Here is a 19,117-nt window from a genome sequence, read left to right as displayed (position 1 = left end):
TTGTATCTATAAAGCATACAATGGAATATGGATCTTTCGCCTTGCATGAGGATCCAACATCCTTTGTAAATGCTTGCTGAGATAGGTCTAAGGTCATAAATATAATTACGAGTGAAGAAACGGTGTTTTGTTGAACAACACCGTGTTTGTCTGCATGAATCTCATTACATGCCACGAGTGAATGATGTGTTAAACAAATGATCAAGGGTTTCTTCGCTACTTTGTTTTATTCTCCTTTTCTGTAGATCACCTGCTTTCTTCGTACCTACGAGTTAAAGGATTCAATTCTTACTAGTAGTATAGGTGGTTCGTACATACTTTTTCTTCTGAGGCATGGTTCCCGAAGATCATCATATCCATATATATTTACCATTCTCATCAGTACTGGCGTATTCCTCAATGCAAATCAATTCCCATAGACAAGTTCAGACTGCTAAATGTACATTTCCATAGTACAGTACATATGTTCAAGTTTGCTGGTGATTCCATCCAATCACCTCGGGGAGGATCAATATGACATCACAGGGTGATAAGAAATGCCTTTTGATAGACTATCCACGGTGCCACCCTTTCACAGCCACGAATCCTTTTGATGAGCAAGCTGCGGCATCTTCTCCACAAACCGGTTAATGACGTTAGTGTAGAAATGATGATCGGCTCAGGTCGCCTTTAATAGTTTCTCTGGCCCACCTTGTAACTACTGCTAGTCACTTCTTCAATAATATACTCAGACATCTTACCTCTACATGCACAATGATATCTTCGATGAGGCTTCAACCAAGGCTACAGTCCACGGTCTCTTTGTTAACTCTCGGCCGGCCTTCTTTCGCCATCTACGGTCGGCGTGCCTATGCCAATGGCGAGGGCAAGGCCCAGAAGGACAAGAGCGATCAGTCGACAAACTACCCAATCCCTTCCAACAAGGCGGAACCAACGCTTCACGATGGTCGACAGTCGCCTATTGCCGACCATGAAGGACATCTCCGTAAAGATCTACCTCAAGATGTAAAGGAGCACAATAAAGATATGGACAATCGATACGATAAGCCATACAATCATATTGCGGACGAAGGGAATATCGAAGGCGGCTGGGAGAAGAAATAAATTGGGATTGTCTGGAGGTATCCGCTATGTGTAGCAAGATTACACTGGTGCAAGGCCTTTTATGTCATTCAGCTTGGAGAATACTACTTCTGCAATCTCCCAGTTTCTCTCATATCACACTATTATGTCTTACTGTCATCAATTTAGGCAAGAGAGGAAATAAATTAGAAAATAATAATGTTCAGCGAGTTTATTCATTATTTACAGCTAATATCGATGTTTTTGTAACTACCTATCTGGGTATGTAGGAGTCAAATCAAAGATCGGCCCATATGTTATTTGTTCTTCTTGCAACCTTCTCTCTCAGAAGTTAAGACTAGGCATTTGTGTTTAGAGCAAATGTCGACGCAATCTCAGTGATGTTGTTTGACTTCGCCAGCAATAGTCCCAGTAATATACGAGATTTTTGAGGGTTCAAGTATCCACTGGCAATATGAGTGGCAGTGCTGCTGTCGACGTCTGACAATGGCACCTCACCATTGACCGTGCGCATACTTTGAATAATTGGAATTCCAAGGCGATTGATAGCGTCTTCAATAGCATAGTTGAATGATGTTGTGACGCCTCCTGCTCCAGCTCCTGCAATCTACGACTAGTCAGTTATTGAACAAAATTCACAGAAAATGTGCTTATGTCAATTGTGAAAGTGTAACCTACCACGATGCCCTTTGCGCCACTATCGATGGCATTGTACAAGGTGTCATTGTGCATATCCTCGTAAGAGAAGAGGATATCAACTCTCGGAATTTCCGTGACGTTGGCAATATCGAAGTTCTTCTTTCCCGTCGGCTGTACGGGAGGGTAGAAAAAGAATGGAGTATTAGAGATCATCTCTCCTAGGAATCCCATTTCCATTGCTTTAAACGTATCAATGGTATTGGCGTTGGTCTTGGTCGTGTAGTAGGCGGATGCGATGCGATCATTCATGACGATCATGGCACCGCGGTTCTTGGCCTTCGGGGATGCTGCGACTGTAACAGACTCAAGGAGATTGAAGGGCCCATCGGCTGAGATGGCGGTCGAAGGGCGCATGGCGCCAACGATGATGACGGGTTTACCACAATTGATTGTAGCGTCGAGGAAAAAGGCAGTTTCCTCCAAAGTGTCAGTGCCATGAGTGACAACTGCTCCAGCCATGGTTGGATCGTCGCAGACAAGCTTATTGATCTGCTTTGACAGTGAAATTAGAATGTCGGAGGTGATATCTTCACTTCCAACATTTGCTGTCTGAACACCCGCTACATTTGCAACGTCGAGCATAGATGGAACAGCATCGATTAGAGCACGAACGCCAACCGCTCCAGAAGTGTAGCCTGTTGTTGCCGTTGAGCTTGAATCTGAGCCTGCAATTGTCCCTCCTAAGAGGTGTTAGGAAAATATTAGCATTTGAACGCAGAATTGGATATAGGGGGCCAAACGAACCTGTAGCAAAGATGGTTACATTAGGAAGGGTATGATTCATCTGAGTGAAATTCAACCCATTCGCATTGGTGAAAACAAACCCTGTGCCAATGGCTCCACGGCCATATAGCAAGGGCGATGCCGAACTCTGACAAGCAAGAGTGGCCAACGTTATCAGGAAGCTCTTTATTGACACCATTGTGGAAATGCTTGGTCAGACTTGGGGTTCAACCTTAGAGACAATTTAATCCATGTCAACGATTTATGCCATTCTTAAGGAATTTGTGATCTTATCGTACTACTTCATACATCCGCGATATACCACTAATTATCGGTTTGCCTATTACGTGGAATTGTGAATCTACTAGAGGAAGATAAGAAGCCAACCATATCAGTGCTTCAAGACGCGGGGTGGGATAGCAACTACTGTTTCTCCACTACCTTTAGTTTATGCTTTGGGGCTAGTAGCAAAGAGATAAGAAGTTGCCTAATGTAGAGAAAAGCCCATTGATTGAGCTATTACTATGATATAGTAAGGTATTCTATGGCTTGTATGGTATTCTACTCGACCATCAGATTGGAGTCCTGGGTGGAGCATGATAAGTACCCGATACCGGCATCCCAGTGGGATTCTATAGGTGCCCAGCCACCCAGGCTGCCAGGGCCGGGCTGCCACCGTGGGAGGACAGGGCGGCCTCCTATGTACTCCGTGCATAATACCCTACTACATGTAGGGTACATGCCGCGGAACAGCGATAATCTTGATAAGATAAAAGCCACGATTTGAGGTAGCCTTTAGGTACCATAGACCCTGTTCGCAACACTAAGGTTTGGATTAATAACAGATTGATAGATGCTTAGGACGTGGCTTAAAATCCACGCATTCCAATAAGATTGCAAATCTACCAGGGCAAAAACATCGTGATGCTATCTGGCTATGCTGCTCCAACTATCTCGAGAAAAGCTTTAAAAAGGCATTCTCTGCACTATCCATGGATCCATATTGATGGATCAATAAGGCAACATTGTATCATATTAACTATCCTGTCAAGCTTTCTTGTTTGTGGCTTTTCATGAACCGATATAGCTCCGAAACGTGGATGTTCTTGTATCGATACATTACCGATAATGTAACTTTGGAACATATATTAGGTATGTGAGTTGATATAAAAGAGCCTTTGGACCTTTGGGTTGGTTAGCCCTCCAGGGCTAATGAACAGGGCTGTTCACTGTTCCATCCGAATCAACAAGGGATGGGAGATGGATACCATCATCACGGTTCGTGGGTACGATTAGTGTTCCCATCAGTAATACTATACTCCTAGGGAGTCCCAGTATTATTAAGAGTATTGTCATGGGTACGGGTACACAAAAACACATCCCAGAGATATAGTATTTAAACGACGTTACGCATCCATGGATCATAAGCTACGACTGTGGATACTTGACGAGATTCCGATTACACTCATGAGTTACTAGAAATCTCACAGAAAATCTTTTGACTTGAAAAAATATAACTAAATTAGTGGAGAAAAAAAAGGCAAAAAGAGATGACAAGAGTGGGATTCGAACCCACGCCCCTTTCGAGACACGGAAATCTATAGTAGATCTCTGAGGATCAGGTAAACCTGAACCGTGCGCCTTAGACCGCTCGGCCATCTTGCCAATTGGATGAAATACCGATCCATTTAAGTGTATATGAAAGAGAGGTCTCTCAGGCCGTCTTTTCCATGGCTGAGTTGTTGGAGTAACATGGTAGATTAGTTATAACTAGGTTGTCTGATCCAACTCAAATAATAGAGTGTAATATTGAAGTGTTTTCATCACACCATAATGGAAAGGTGATATACAAAAGCCTATCTCTTCACTATACAAAATACTCGATTAATCAGATATACACCAGCAATTTGCTCGGGCGCCATACCACACCTTCTTCCTAAGCATGACAAAGAACGAAATCGAGCTAATCATGATACGCAGCATGAGACAACCCTCAACCCTCTAAGGCCAAACCTTTGGAATGTGCGATTTGCAGAAGATGCTAATACGGTCAACATGCAGGTATCTGGGGGGGAAAAACAAATTCAAATAACTGTGTACTTCGAGAAACCGTATATCAGTACCTACTGATATACGGTTGATAGGCATCGGATTATACTGGATGGTGATTTTGATGAATGACAATAATAAGGTGGCAAGGGCCACATCAGAAGAGTCTATGGATGCTATTTTATTATTCTCATGGTATATTCACTACAAGAATTTTGATTCGGGCTTTGCACCCTCCGGTGGATTATGTTTCGGTGCACCTCCCGACTCCGAAGATATACTCAACCCGTGAGTCGATGCCAACACAGATAAGCTCCCCACGACTTGTAGAATACCAAGGTTCCCCGCAGTCAAAGCTGCAGGGACTCAGTCATGCAGTGACCATCAAAGAATGCGTCGTATCTTGATATAGAAACCCGTGTGATATCTAAAATTAGCGCGTATCAGCTGCGGCCCTGGTTGGTCCACATGTGTAGGGCAAACATCGATCGACGATCGACGCGGTCGGCATTGAAGGCACTCCCCACATCTCCTCATCCACGATTAGTTAGTCTCCGTTACTCTACTTCTTTGAGCCGCCCCCTTATATCAGAATACGAAGATCGTCAACCCGGGTTCGTTTTTCCTCTTGGCGCCTACAGTTCTTCAAACTTTGTCTCAATGCAATTGTTCATACGCCTCCCGATGCTAAGCAACGCCATGTTGGGCTTGGCGTGGTCTCGATACGTACTACTTTGTATGTAAGTACAGTCATTGCTAAGAGACAGCCCAGAGGAGAACTGACCAAGCCCTATCAAATTTAGTGAGATAGCAGAAACGCCGTACTTGGTGAGAATTGCAGCCAACTCGGTATTGGCATTATGGAGAAAATCTCGCAGAATAACCCCCCCAAAACAAACATAGTTTGGACGATCAATAATCCAAGACCCCATAAGACCCAGCATATCGTCGTATTCTGTCAGCTCTATAATAGATCCTAGTATGATCTGCAGAGGCTCAGGTACGAAAAAATGCCAAGCATAAATCTATGCATCCCTGTCCCAACATCACCTCGTATTTACCTAATTCCCGCATGGCCAAGACGAGTCTCACTGAATACCAGTGGCACTATCGAGGCAATTCCTCCTCCATGGATACTTAGAAGAGGTTCCAATGGCTTCAACAGATGTAGATCGATGCAGGATGGGATACGAGGTAGTATCTCCCCAGCATAAGAATGGTTGATACGAAGAGCGATCAAGGAAGGCCAAAAAAACCCTCATACTGAGAACACGAGTTGCTATAGATAGATTCAAAAAGACAAGGTAATGATGGAAGGAGGTAGAGGTATAAATATTGTCTCTGAGTCCTCCCTATAACCCCCATCATCAGCTCAATTCACTGCTTCAAAACATCCCATATACAAGATAAACCAACTCTCCCTTCTCTTCTTCTAACACAAGAACCACCACCATCAAAATGCAGTTCTCCAAGATCATCACCTCTGCTGCTTTCTTTGCTCTGTCCACCATGGCCATTGCTGCTCCCAACCCCAACCCCCTTGAGGCTCGCATGAATGACCTCGAAGCCCGCACTGAGAAGCTTGCCGCTCGCGCTGGCTGGACCTGTGCCTTTGGCGGTGACAAGGCCTGCCAGGTCAAGGTATGTACCTGGGTTTTTTCTTAGCCAGAGAATGAAAAAAAAATCAATCTTAACTAACATAACACAGTGCGTTGGCGAGGGCAAAGCCGGCGGATACTGCGCCGACGACAAGTGAGTTTATGCCATCTAGTTTGTCTTGGTATTACAAAGCTAAATAAAACTACAGTGTCTGCACCTGCATTCAGTGATCAATGAATCACTATCAACCAATCTGATTTGATCTCTCAGCGATGCTGGGCTGGTTTAGATATGGGCTACTATGACTCTGTTGTGTCCAACTATATATTCTTTCATCGTGTTGCTTCATTTCTTTTGAGGTAGACTGGTCCTTAACCCTGGACATCTGCCATATCTTTCGCTTAGTTCTATCAATGCAAAATGGCCATTTTGTTATTCATTTCACTGGACCTTTTCAAGCAGGCAGTATTATGCACTCTGTCTACATAGTATGTATTACTGTAGTCGTCGTATAGATGAGGAACAATGGTTATTCCGAAGCCATTCCCGATCCGACATAACCGCCCCAAACATGTAATTTACAGAGTACAGTAGTGTATTTTTCGGTACTGATATTGCGTCATCGGGTTAATCAGCCGGGTTCACCGCCAAAACAAAGGCTACGATGATTGGCTGCATTAGGTGAGCGGGATCCACCAGCCGCTACGACAGCCAGTTGGAATGCTGTCGTCGTCATCGTGAAATCATTCAAGCACGACTGTCTTCAACGTGCACGCGAGTCCCCTGTCTGGCTATCTAGATCGATTTTGCCGGGGGAAACGAGTAGAAACAAGAGACAAAGAATGGAAAGACAGACAGGGCAGAATGGGAATGGTCAGATGGACTATTCAGAATTTGCCACACCACCCTAGACTTGAAGAGAAGAGAAAAAGAAAAGAAAAGGGAAAAATCCTCCCCGCGCAATTGCGGCGATGACGAGTGGCCAATCTAGCCGGATGAGTGAAAGGCTCCGCTATTACGGGACCCACCATGGGAGGGTCACTCTCTGCCCTGCGCTCAAGGGAGTGTCTTGGACACCTACATAAGAGTGCTAGTTTATAGTTTCACGAGGGTGGGAACCAACGGAAAGATCAGATTAGACTCGAGGGACATAGTTAAAGCAATGAATATACAGTATACAACAAATATCAAATATAGAATAGCTTTTCAAGAGTACTAAAATCCTGTAATAACAGAAATGTGTTCTGTCCGGACCGGCACAGATCGCGTAACCAGAGTCCAATCTAGTCCAGCCCCCCCTTCGACTGAGATTTTCCTTGATTCGAACCGCCTTCGGCACGCGTTACATCGGTTACAGTACGGTCCGGTACTTTCCCAGAGGGACACACTCGTGTGGAGGGTGAAATTACGGGTACGATACCCGGGAGAGTCCATTGTCCGTGTTACTAAGGGTCGGTCGCGCCTGCCCCCTAAATGTGCGTCATTCCCCCCCCTCTGGGCCTCTCCTCTGACGTCTTCGCACCTTCTCGGGCCATCACAACTTTGCAAGCCACGACAAGCGCGTAGTTGCTGCTTCGAGATGTCTGCTGCTGTTGCTGCTGCTCCATCTTCAATCGCGATGGATTCGAAAAATAATTCCCAAGGTTCGTTCGTGCTTGCTCTCTTTTCTCGTTCTTGCCCTTTGGAATTCTCGATTATATTTTTTTCTCTCACCTGCCTTTTGCCGTTTTTTTTCACTTCGCTCTCTCATCCTCCCTTATCAACGCAACCCCCTCATACACAACTCGCGTCTTGTCGCAATATCATTTCCCCCATACCCTTCATTATCTCTGAATATACTCCGTATATTCCCCTGATTTCCCCCGAGTGAAGGGATTCTACTCGGTTGGGGAAAAAAAAAGGAGCTGGCAGTGGGAGCGTGATCTATACTTAAGTTTTTTTTTTTTGGCTTTTCCCTCTCCATCTGGATTGGTAATACGCCACCTGCCCTTCTGCCGTTGAGATGATCTCACAACTGGCGTCATCGATCTTCTAAACAACCCTCCACCATGAACGCCCCTTCTCGTCCTCGGAATCATACTGGTACCTTTTTGTTTGCGCGCTTGTATACTTGTACGCTGGTCGCATGCATCGCTAACTTCAGTTTTCACCAACAGACTCGCAGGTCGCGTCTTCGGAAACCAAAGATCAAAAAGCTGGGGCCGAGCCCCAAACATCATTGGCACCGCCGCCACGCCCAGCTGCTGCCGGGACGACTGCTAGTGATACTCCCGATTACTTCAACTCCGTTCATAACCCTTTCTCGCTGGAGCCAAATCCCTTCGAGCAATCTTTCGGCGGGAACCCTAACGAGACACCCGGCAAATCTCTTTTGCCGCCCGTTGCTTCTTTGACTTCGCCTGCCCTGCCTGGCGCAACTTCGTCCGGGGGCTACAACTGGTCTAATTCTCTTCGCTCGGGTCCTCTTAGCCCGGCGATGCTCCCCGGACCGACCGGTTCCAATGACTATTTCGACAATATCGGTCGCGGCTTCCCTACCCCGAACGAGTCCTCCCTTCGGACGGGACTGACCCCTGGAGGAGGAGGTTCGATGTTCCCTGCTCCTAGTCCTAACTCGCAAGCTCTCCTCCAACAACTTCAGAGTGGCGGGGCTACCCCGTCGACAATGGAATTCCATCGGACCGCTTTGGCCGCTAAGAAGAACTCCAGTGGGCCTACATCAAACGCCCCCGAACCAGATCAAAAGCCCAACATGGATACCAAGGGTGCTCAACCTGCGAATGATCAATTTACTCAGCATGATGCCGCTGATGCCGCCAACGGCCTGTTCATGCTAGCTAAGGGTGGCCAGGCTAACAATATGCCGATGAACCAAACTGCCCTGCAAAATGAGACCCGCTCGGCTGCTGCCCGACGCGCATCGCAAAATGCTAACGGCGCTGGCGTTCGTGAGATGAGTGGTGATGGATCTGATCAAGAACTCGCTAAGCCAGCCGGCAAAGGCAAGGGAAAGAAGAACGCTCCCAAGGCTGCCTCGGCAAACAACCGACGCAAAGCAGACGATCTTCCTAAGGGGTCCAACAAGAAGATCAAGACAGATTCTCCCTCTGATATGGATTCCGAGGATGAGGATTCGAAATTGCAAATGGACCCGAAAAAGATGACAGATGAAGAAAAGCGTCGAAACTTCTTGGAGCGGAATCGGTAAGTCTAATTTTGTTGATTTTTGTTGAGAAAATTGTGAATCGATTTCTAATGCGACTGGATTATAGTGTTGCTGCCCTGAAGTGTCGTCAACGTAAGAAGCAGTGGCTGGCTAATCTTCAAGCCAAGGTGGAGCTTTTCACCACTGAAAATGATGCTCTGACTGCCACGGTCACACAATTGAGGGAAGAGATCGTTAACTTGAAGACGCTTTTGTTAGCTCACAAAGACTGCCCAGTCTCTCAAGCCCAAGGCCTTGGACCAATGATGATGAGCGGCATGGGAGCTGGCTATGACCCTCATGGTTATAACATGCCTAATAACATGGGCATGCAATCTGGTGCCCCAATCCCCGCTCAGGGCATGCGTCGTTAAATTATTCTCCCAACATCTGTTAAGCTGCGGCTGATGCAATCCTTTTGTGAGGCCATCTTAACTTCTTGTTTTACGATATTCCCTTTTCGGCTATAAACTTGCCGAAACCTTTTGGCATGGACAGGTGTTTATGATCCACACGACTCAAAAATGGATGGGCCGGTTCCAATGATATGTGGAACGGATGGATTTCATTTTCAGGCTTTGAAAGGCGCGTCAAAGTCGGCGTCTGAGTTTCTTCTGGCTACTCCAGTGTGTTCTGCTTTCCGATGGCTTTTGTTCTTTCTTCTCCTTTACTTTCCCAGCTGTATTTTCTCTCCCTCCCCGACCCCCTTCACTCTTCTCTTCCTAATGCTCTTCTCTTAACAACTAAGAGAACTTCTTTCCTTTTCACTTGTCTAATACTTGATGGGTTTGCGGGTGCATGTTCTTTTTTTTCTCTCTCTTCTATCTTCCTTCTGCTCTCGCTTTTTTGTTCACTCTACGGGTTGCTTATGTTTGTGATACATGAAACTGGATGGCGTTAGGGATGGCTATGTATTCGTTTGCGTTTTTTAAATTTTTTTTTTTTTGAACGGAAGGCTTTCGCAATTCAAATGAATATCGCTCGCGAATACGATGTTGCTGTAAATGTTGGTCATTTGTAGATTTTTACTTTTTAAGGAACCCTGCGGAGTCGAGATGTAGTCAATCTAAGCTTAGCTCAACCCTGGTCGTACCTGGAAATTCGATAACGTCGATAAGGGCGCGTCAAACGACGCAAACAATTTGGTACATGGGAACCCCATCTCAAACATCGCTTCCACCAGCGATTCTCTCTACTCCCATTGAGACACTTGTTTACCCAGTTAATTGTGAACGGACGCGATATCTACTATTAACCTGCTGCCCGACGAAGTATCTCACCCCAACAAACCCGCGCCCACCGCGATACCGCCAGAGGAAAACAACGTCCACCAAAACTATCGCCCATTGGCGGGGGGGCAAGATCATGTCAACCACGAAACAAACCGCTCGTCCACGTCGCATCGATGATGCCCTCTCCCAACTGGTCGACTCGTTAACCCCCGCGCTTCCCCTCTCCTCCGTGAACTACGACGATTACTCAGACGAGGAAGAAGCCATCGCCGCGGCCGAATCACACCGTCACAATGCCCAACTTGAACGCGCCTGGCGCACGATTGATGCATATGCCTCTACTAATTCGGGAGACCCCGGTTCACCCGCTGGACTGGGTGGACGACGAGGCAGTCTTGCAGGTACAGAGAGCGTCAACAACGCGCCGGATCTGATCAAGCGGAAGCTTCGACGCGAAAACCCCAGTCCTGATAAGGCCGTCCGTTTCGCGAATCTATATTCCCGCCTCCTGACACAACCCGTGCTCTCGCAGAAATGGGGCATTTTATATCTTCTCTACAAATTATCTGGAAACGATGAAATACATGGTGGTGAACGGAGTCGCAGTCCGTTGATGGACGATGGGAACTTGTCAAATATGCTTGGACGGGAGACGTCGCGCCCGCAAAGAGGGACGCATTCGCGGGCATTCGAGTCTGAGGATGAGGGCCCGGCTGTTAGTTCGTCTGCTTCACAAAAGATCCCGCTTTCGTCTAAACCAGAGAGACCTGGTTCACATGTCGAGCGGGAGTCTGTTGAATATACTGCACGTGCCTCTGAAGAACGGCCTCGTGAGGGGAGAGCCAGCCGCGCGAGCAATTATGATACCGATGATGATCGCCAAGGTGCGGCATCACCGACAATGACACCTAGTAATCCACGATCGAAAGAGTCAATTGAGCAAGGGCTTTTGCGTGACCTACCGTTCAACCTACAAGGTCTGTCTTCTTCGAATCTGCAGTTCAAGTCTGCTTCTGTCTTGAAGCTTCCGCCGACATTGCCTTCGCCTATCATATCTCTCCTTCATTCTTTGGCGGAACCGTGTCTTCTTTACAAAGAATTGTCGGAATTTTGTGACGGGACGAACAAGGGGTTGATTCACCAAAGCTTACGAGCGGCTATCTCCAAAGAACTGCATTCATACCTCGGCTTGGTTGCCACTCTTGAGGCGGAGATTAGACAGGCCTTGGCCGCAATTGGAGATGGCAGCCAACCGCAAGGTGTGCGCAAAGGAGGTGTTACTTTGAAACGGTGCATGGTTTGGACGCGAGATGCAACGATGGCACTTCGACTCATGAGTTTGATTGTTGAAGAATCTCGCGGTGAGTGAATCATCGAGGTAGACAGCCCTACATGTAACAGCTTGTACTAATATAATATTCAGATAAGAAGGGCGGCCAATTGATTTCTCTGATACATGGGTTTTCGACTTCACATGGAGATCCCTTCGTCAGTGCTTTTGCCGAGAAGCTCCTGGCTCATGTCACTCGCCCCTTCTACGATATGCTTCAGTTATGGATCTACGATGGGGAGCTTTCAGATCCGTACAAGGAGTTTTTTGTCGATGAACCAGAGTTTCGACCCAGCACTGACCCTCGAGGAATTGCCACGAGCGTCTGGGAGCACAAGTATAAGCTGGTAGATGAGCTTATCCCTTCAATTGTAACCCGTGAATTCGCAGAAAAGGTCTTCCTCATTGGAAAGTCATTGAACTTCATCCGGACCGGCTGTGAGGATTCTGCGTGGGTGGAAGCGTATTCCAAAGAGGCTTCTAAGGAGCTGAAATATGGTGATACGGATACTTTGGAGTCCTCGATTGACCAGGCCTACAAGACAACAATGGCGCGACTTATACATCTCATGGATCACAAATTCAAACTCTTCGATCACCTGAGAGCTTTGAAGAAATATCTTCTGCTGGGTCAGGGTGACTTCATAGCGTTGCTGATGGAGTCATTGGCTTCGAATTTGGATCGTCCCGCGAACTCGCAATACCGACATACGCTCACTGCCCAGCTTGAGCACGCTATCCGTGCCTCAAATGCACAATATGACTCTGCAGATGTGCTTCGACGGCTGGATGCGCGAATGCTTGAGCTCAGCCACGGTGAAATTGGCTGGGACTGCTTTACGCTTGAATACAAGATTGACGCTCCAGTGGATGTGGTCATCACACCTTGGGGGTCGAGGCAATATCTCAAAGTCTTCAACTTCTTGTGGCGCGTGAAACGAGTTGAATTTGCTCTGGGTAGTACCTGGCGCAGATGTATGACTGGCGCACGAGGGGTGTTGGGTAATGTGGAAGACACACTTGGACCAGATTGGAAGCGCGCGAGATGTGCTATCGCTGAAATGATACACTTTGTCTGTCAGCTCCAATATTATATCCTCTTCGAAGTGATTGAGTCTAGCTGGGACCAGCTACAGAATGAGATGTCAAAACCAGATTGCACCCTTGGCGACCTGATTGATGCACACAACAAATATCTCAACTCCATCACTCATAAGGGCCTGTTAGGCTCTACCTCCACATCGCGATATGGTGCTTCAACATCGACATCCGCCAAACAACCAGAGGAAAGCTTCCTTTCCCAGCTGCACCAAATACTCAAGATTATGCTCGCCTATAAAGATGCAGTTGATGGCCTGTATTCATTTTCTGTCGCCGAGTTTACTCGTCGACAAGAACTCATGGCCAAGATCGAGACACGTACCGCGCAGGGCCGTTGGGGCGTCACAGACCGCGATGTTCGTCCCCATCGCTCGAACAGCCGCGGTGGTGCATCTATCGCGTCCACTCCAGATATCAGACCTGAAAGTGCAGGCGTCGATGGAATTTCAACTCCTTACTCCCTCGACGGTCCCAACATGAACGATGATCAAATGCTTCCCACCCTGCGTACCCGACTTCGTGAACTTTCCGCCGAATTCAAATCACGGCTCAATATCCTCTTGGGTGATCTTGCTTACCAACCTGATGTGGATATGCGCTTCCTTGGTGTAGTGATGAACTTCAATGATGTCTATGATCCTGTTCGTCCAAACCGACGGAAGCCAACGTCTAGTTCCCGAGACAAGGAAAAGGAGAAAGAAAAAGAGCGAGAAAGAGTGAAGAGGAAAGCTGCTGGTGCCACTGCTTCCGCAAATGCTGATTCAGGGACAGAGTCTAGTGCCGCGAAGGAAGCTCGCCGAGACTAAATAGTATGCTAGGCTATTATCATAATGTGAGACGAATCCACGATTTTGTTGATTGTGAGGTGCGCCAAAATCAATGTACTCCTTAGAACCACTCTACTATAATTGTAACATAAACTGAGAAATGATTTCATATATCCAAACAGGTTGCATAGTTTTAATTCTGTGCTACTATTCAAAGCCCATGAACCGTACCCTACGGTTCTACTATGTAGGGTACATAGTAGATAGATATACACTTGGAACCTTATCGGGACCGCCCTGTGGACCCGGCAGAAAAAAGTCGACGCCGCCTCGGTGCGCAACTTTTCGGGGCAAAGCTTTTAGTCCTCAACGAGATTGCGATACTCGAATTGGGAGTCGAACTTCTCAAATTACCGATTAATTCCCATCACACTTCTGCTCATCGCAGCAACAGCGTGGAAGATGGTGAAACGCGCCGTAGAGGAGTCGCCGAAGCCAGCCTCCAAGCTCAAAAGCGAAGACGTCGTGGAAAAGACAAAACGCAAGTCCGACAAGTCAGAGTCCAAAGACAAGAAGAAGCGCAAGACATCCGATGAAACAGATGATGGCGAATTGAAGAAGAAAAAGAAGCGCAGATATGACGACAGTGACGAGGAATCTTCGGAAAAGAAGAAAAAGACAAAGAAGCGCGTTTCTTTTGGACCAGGCACGAAAACGGAAGACGGCGAAGCCTCGACTGAGAGCGACAATGATGCGGGGGACGAAGCGGAGGTCGACAATGGCAAGGATTCTGACACGGCTATGGAGGACTCCGGAAACAAAGAGGGCGAGAAAGCCCTCGAAGAGATGAAGAAGCGCAAGCGTGAGAAAAAGAAGGAGCGGAAGTCCGGTACTACTCCGCAAATTCACGAGACGCCTATCCTCTCATATCTTAGCTGGTATCATCGGGACCGAGCATCGTGGAAATTTCAAAAGAACCGCGAAACGAACATCTTCAGACATCTCTACTCATTAGAGCACGTGCCTTCAGCCTACAACGTCGCTCTTCTGGCCTATCTACAGGGACTGAAGGGCGAGGCGTCGAAGATGCGTTTAAGTCAGGGTGCAGCAGACGTCATGTCTGTTGATAAAGAAGTCGAAGCCAATGAAGAGTACCAGAAGACCGTGGAAGGATTCAGGGAGTCCCTGACTGCAGATAAGGAAGATATCAATGCCACGGATGCTGTTGCTCAATTCGACGACGAGACCGGCAAACGCCTTCAGAAAAGACAGCGGGCGGAGCTTGTCTTCTTCGCTGTCACGGGTAAATTATACATTGGCCAGAGACCTGCACCCCCGCAAAAGCAAGAGCCCCCGCCACAAAAGAAGCGAAAGAACAGAACGGTCGTTGTCGATATTTCAAGCAGTGAAAGTGATAGTGATAGCGACTCTTCCAGCGGCGACAGCGACGAGACTCTCGCCACCAAGAAGGCTTCAAAGACCAAGGCCAAGGCCACGCCGGTAGTCACTGAGCCTAAAGAGCCAGAGACGCCTGCACCAAGCAAGAACAAAAAGAAGCAGAAGCGTAAGGTGAGAACCGCTCAGATTGAAATCTCGAGCAGTGAGAGTGGTAGTGATAGTGACTGAGCTGTGGGTGTCTTCTTGTTGTCTTGAAAATTGCATCTTTGCATCTATACCATAGCAGCATGACTATGTATACTATTATCTTTTTTCATCATTTATGAATATAAAAATTGCAAATGGGGATTTTGGTCCTGCTCTAGTCAGCAAGTAAATGCATCGATGTCTGGCTTGTTATCTGGGTAGTACTAATCAATGTCATCGCCACTTTATCTTCAAAAACCTCTACTCACCTTCTTCCAATCACCTGTGTACAAGTAATCCTCATTGTTTTAAGTACCTAGATAGGTATCTAAAACAAAGATGTTCGTAGAATTGAAAACGTCCAAGTGAGTATATCAACTTCGTTGCGGCGAAGGTAAAGGCAAAGGCGGTGAAAGCTCAAGCTTGGAGCTCAAGGCACCGCTGGCGCGCGTCACTCACAGCACTGCTAAACCTCACCTCCATCCAATCTCCCAACTCTCTCTTGTCCATCTTCAATCCGGCCAATCCAACTCTATTCCCTAGTACATATAAGAAACTACCATCATGTCTGGTATGAGTCGAGCCAATCCTCCCACCCCCGCGCTGGCACCCACCAGCCCCCAATGACCTCAATCCCGACTGACTCTCATCTTCTCCGCATCAGGAAGCGCAGGCTACGATAGACACATTACGATCTTCTCTGATCAAGGTCGATTGTATCAAGTCGGTACGATTACCACCTTTTCTTGTGGCCCTAGGGTGTCCCGCCCATCCTGGCTCTCGACGACGTCTCCGTGATAACCGCTGACCAACCTTCGTTCCTTAGAATATGCTTTCAAGGCCATCACCTCTGCCAACATCACCTCCATCGGTGTTCGCGGGAAAGACTGTGCTGTCGTTCTCTCTCAGAAGAAAGTTGCTGTATGACTTGATCATTCTGACCCTCGTTCCAAAGTCACATGCTGACCCGGCTTTTCTTCAGGACAAACTCATCGATCCGTCCTCAGTTTCACATGTCTTCAAAATCTCGCCCTCGGTGGGCTGTGTGATGACTGGCTCGATAGCAGATGCGCGGGCATCCGTTGATCGAGCCCGTGGTGAGGCAGCTGAATTCCGATACAAGTTCGGATACGAGATGCCTTGTGATGTGCTGGCGAAGCGATTGGCGAATATCAACCAGGTCTACACACAACGAGTATGTCTCACTTCCCCAGCCCGTTATCTGTCATTTGTCCTGCCGGCCGTTGATCCGTGAGCCACCCATGGATTGAATGTGTTGAATCGGTGATGCGGGTAGTGTTTTCTTCGAGAGAGCTCCCAGATATACTAACGATTGACAGGCTTACATGCGGCCACTTGGTGTGGCAACAACCCTTATCTCTGTCGATGACGAGAACGGTCCCCAACTCTACAAGTGTGATCCAGCTGGATACTACGTCGGATACAAGGCCACTGCCTCGGGCCCCAAGCAACAGGAGGCGCTGAACTACCTGGAGAAGAAGCTGAAGAACAAGGATGCTGCTGCAGGTAACTGGGAGGAAGTGGTGGAGCTGGGTATCACTGCCCTGAGCAACGTACTGAGCGTCGATTTCAAGAAGCATGAGCTAGAGATTGGCATTGTGGGTGGCCCAGAGGTCGATGGCGAGGGTACTACGACAGGGTTCCGTGCCTTGACAGAGGAGGAGATCGATGAACGGCTGCAGGCCATAGCAGAGAAGGACTAAGCGGGTTGTGCACCACGGAAATAGGAGTGATAGACCAAATTTGGATCAGAAATGTTCTGCGCCAATCCCTTTTGAGGTTTCTCCAGGGCATATACCCTGGCTTGTAGGTACCTAGTACTCCGGATGATTATTTGATATATTTTCCCCCCATCTCTTATTTGCTGTCCCAGAGATTCAAATTGATGTTGATGCAGATCTTTTTTGCTTTCCCCAAGCATACTTGTAGTGCATAATGTGATATTTCAAGGGTCAAAACAAGGATCACCAGGGGTGATTGATGATTAGACAATCGACAATTCTGCAAGGCTTCAGTTTCAACAACGTCTGTTACGCACCAGTGAGGACCTGAAGAACCAAAGAACTACTTAGAACTTCCTACCTTAGGTGAAGAACCCCTACCTGATACTTGACTAGCCCGGGAAGCTGGAACGGCCCGTCGTCAGCAGCGTGGGTCAATGCTACACGGGGATCAGAATCCTCGCCACCACTTTGTCACCATAAGATGCGTTTTCGACCAAGAATAACTTGATCAGAGACGCGGAGCACCCCGAGAACTTGTTACCATCAGGCAAGGAGGTTCGTTCTCCATCGCAATCAAAATTGTGGGTGCATCGCTTCAGCTGGAGTCTAGGCGCCACATGTGGCTCAGCAAAACGTGGCTGGTCTGTTTTTCAGGTCTTTTCTTGTCTTCCTTTTTTGTATTTTTTATTTTCATCTTCTCTTTTTTTTTGGTACAATTTCCACTTTTTAAAATACATCCTATATGTTCTAGGCTAGCTCATTGTTGCCTCAAGCTGAGAGTTCCCCATCTAACCCGAATCCACTCTAACCTGAGGCTTCGATCTATTCATCGGATTCCTTCGGCCCTGCAGCAGGGACCACTTCCTGACAGCTCTGACGTTCTCCCCTTCTCTCCCTACGGTCCATACTGTATGTTGATCAACTCTGTAGACAGTCCCCACTTCTGTAATTCATCTGCATTGCATTGCCCAGGTTCGACCTGTTCACAATTCCTTGAATCATTAGATTCATATCATTGTCTCTGATGCTAAGTATACCTCGGCTGTACAACTGCCCTTATCATTCGTGTACAGAGATATGCAAGTCCTGTGTCCTGCCGATGTGACAGGAGCCCCACGAGCCACACAACACAATTAATTTAGTTCTCCATTCGATGGGTGCTCGTCCCTCATGTCCTGCTACCAATCACATCCCTGAAGCCACCATGTTCATCATCGCTCCCCTCGCGCGATGGAGCAACGCTTCGACTGCAAATCGGCCCGTACAGGAACCTAATCGCGGTGGAGAATAGTCGGCTCCACATCATTCATCATTGTTGGCTGCTCGGACCTCCCGTTCCTCGCTCTGAATTGAACTGAACTGAACTGAACTGAACTGAAAAAAAAAAAACTGCCGCGCCAAAATGATAGCCCTAGTCCCCTAGTCCCCATGGCTGCAGACTAATGAATCTCTTCCGTACTTCCGCCAGTCAGCCCCCAGTGGAGATCGCAAGAAATCCCCCCTGCTCTGGAACAGGGAGTGGCCCTGCTGGACTTCCCCCCCGTTTGACCGTTCACTCGGTAGCTATCGTATGGCCCGATCCATCTGGCAGATTACGTTCCAGCTGTGCTTGACTGCCGTTATGCATTTCTCGTTGGCTACTGGTCCAACCAACCATGTCTTCCCGTAATTCTCTTGACGTTCGTGTCCCCGCTGTCCCGCTGATTTTCTGGTCTTTTCCTTGAATATTCAATTTATTTTGTTCTATTTTATAACTGGGGCATTCATCATTTAGCGCTAAGTTGACACTCACTGGTTGGATTTTTTTGGGATTTCATTTTTCATACCTTTATTTTATTTAATTTTTGTCAAAAATTGAAAAGAAAAAAAGAAAAAAAAGAAATCTCCTGTTGCTTTTTCGGGATGTCTTCCAGACATGGGGTAATGAGGAGAGCTGTCCCAACTTTCCATATAAAGACTCTTAAGTATCTCGGGCCTTCCCCCAGACTTTTATTTGATCA

The 19,117-nt window shown here is 47.3% G+C and overlaps 7 protein-coding genes across 7 annotated transcripts; 6 read left to right on the top strand and 1 right to left on the bottom strand.

The window, feature by feature from the left end:
* Positions 1-753: 753 nt before the first annotated feature.
* On the top strand, positions 754-1,104 carry N7469_004759 (uncharacterized protein; the record flags this gene model as incomplete). Its single annotated transcript, XM_056643679.1, has 1 exon — positions 754-1,104. One exon carries the CDS (start codon positions 754-756, stop codon positions 1,102-1,104), a length of 351 nt encoding a protein of 116 aa, XP_056503091.1.
* A 316-nt stretch (positions 1,105-1,420) lies between these two features.
* Positions 1,421-2,704, bottom strand: N7469_004758 (asparaginase ahrA; the record flags this gene model as incomplete). Its single annotated transcript, XM_056643678.1, has 3 exons — positions 1,421-1,690; positions 1,762-2,462; positions 2,527-2,704. 3 exons carry the CDS (start codon positions 2,702-2,704, stop codon positions 1,421-1,423), a joined length of 1,149 nt encoding a protein of 382 aa, XP_056503090.1.
* Positions 2,705-6,012: 3,308 nt separating this feature from the next.
* N7469_004757 (uncharacterized protein) lies at positions 6,013-6,383 on the top strand (the record flags this gene model as incomplete). The annotated part of the gene is made up of 3 exons (XM_056643677.1): positions 6,013-6,195; positions 6,263-6,306; positions 6,362-6,383. 3 exons carry the CDS (start codon positions 6,013-6,015, stop codon positions 6,381-6,383), a joined length of 249 nt encoding a protein of 82 aa, XP_056503089.1.
* Positions 6,384-7,732: 1,349 nt separating this feature from the next.
* atfA (bZIP transcription factor atfA) lies at positions 7,733-9,732 on the top strand (the record flags this gene model as incomplete). The annotated part of the gene is made up of 3 exons (XM_056643676.1): positions 7,733-7,796; positions 8,310-9,357; positions 9,426-9,732. 3 exons carry the CDS (start codon positions 7,733-7,735, stop codon positions 9,730-9,732), a joined length of 1,419 nt encoding a protein of 472 aa, XP_056503088.1.
* A 991-nt stretch (positions 9,733-10,723) lies between these two features.
* Positions 10,724-13,827, top strand: N7469_004755 (tubulin gamma complex associated family protein; the record flags this gene model as incomplete). Its single annotated transcript, XM_056643675.1, has 2 exons — positions 10,724-11,951; positions 12,014-13,827. The coding sequence occupies 2 exons, from the start codon at positions 10,724-10,726 to the stop codon at positions 13,825-13,827; spliced, it is 3,042 nt and encodes a 1,013-aa protein (XP_056503087.1).
* Positions 13,828-14,250: 423 nt separating this feature from the next.
* N7469_004754 (WKF domain-containing protein) lies at positions 14,251-15,414 on the top strand (the record flags this gene model as incomplete). The annotated part of the gene is made up of 1 exon (XM_056643674.1): positions 14,251-15,414. One exon carries the CDS (start codon positions 14,251-14,253, stop codon positions 15,412-15,414), a length of 1,164 nt encoding a protein of 387 aa, XP_056503086.1.
* Positions 15,415-15,936: 522 nt separating this feature from the next.
* prs2 (proteasome core particle subunit alpha 1) lies at positions 15,937-17,096 on the top strand (the record flags this gene model as incomplete). Its single annotated transcript, XM_056643673.1, has 5 exons — positions 15,937-15,943; positions 16,037-16,099; positions 16,199-16,293; positions 16,355-16,567; positions 16,713-17,096. 5 exons carry the CDS (start codon positions 15,937-15,939, stop codon positions 17,094-17,096), a joined length of 762 nt encoding a protein of 253 aa, XP_056503085.1.
* Between the last annotated feature and the right edge of the window lie 2,021 nt (positions 17,097-19,117).

This window comes from Penicillium citrinum (genome assembly GCF_028827155.1).
Source record: "Penicillium citrinum strain IBT 23319 chromosome Unknown utg000003l:1.0-4596430.0:1.0-4598250.0, whole genome shotgun sequence".
Classification (NCBI taxonomy): domain Eukaryota; kingdom Fungi; phylum Ascomycota; class Eurotiomycetes; order Eurotiales; family Aspergillaceae; genus Penicillium; species Penicillium citrinum.
Note: the sequence above shows the minus strand (reverse complement) of the source record. Positions and strands in the feature narration are given on the sequence as shown.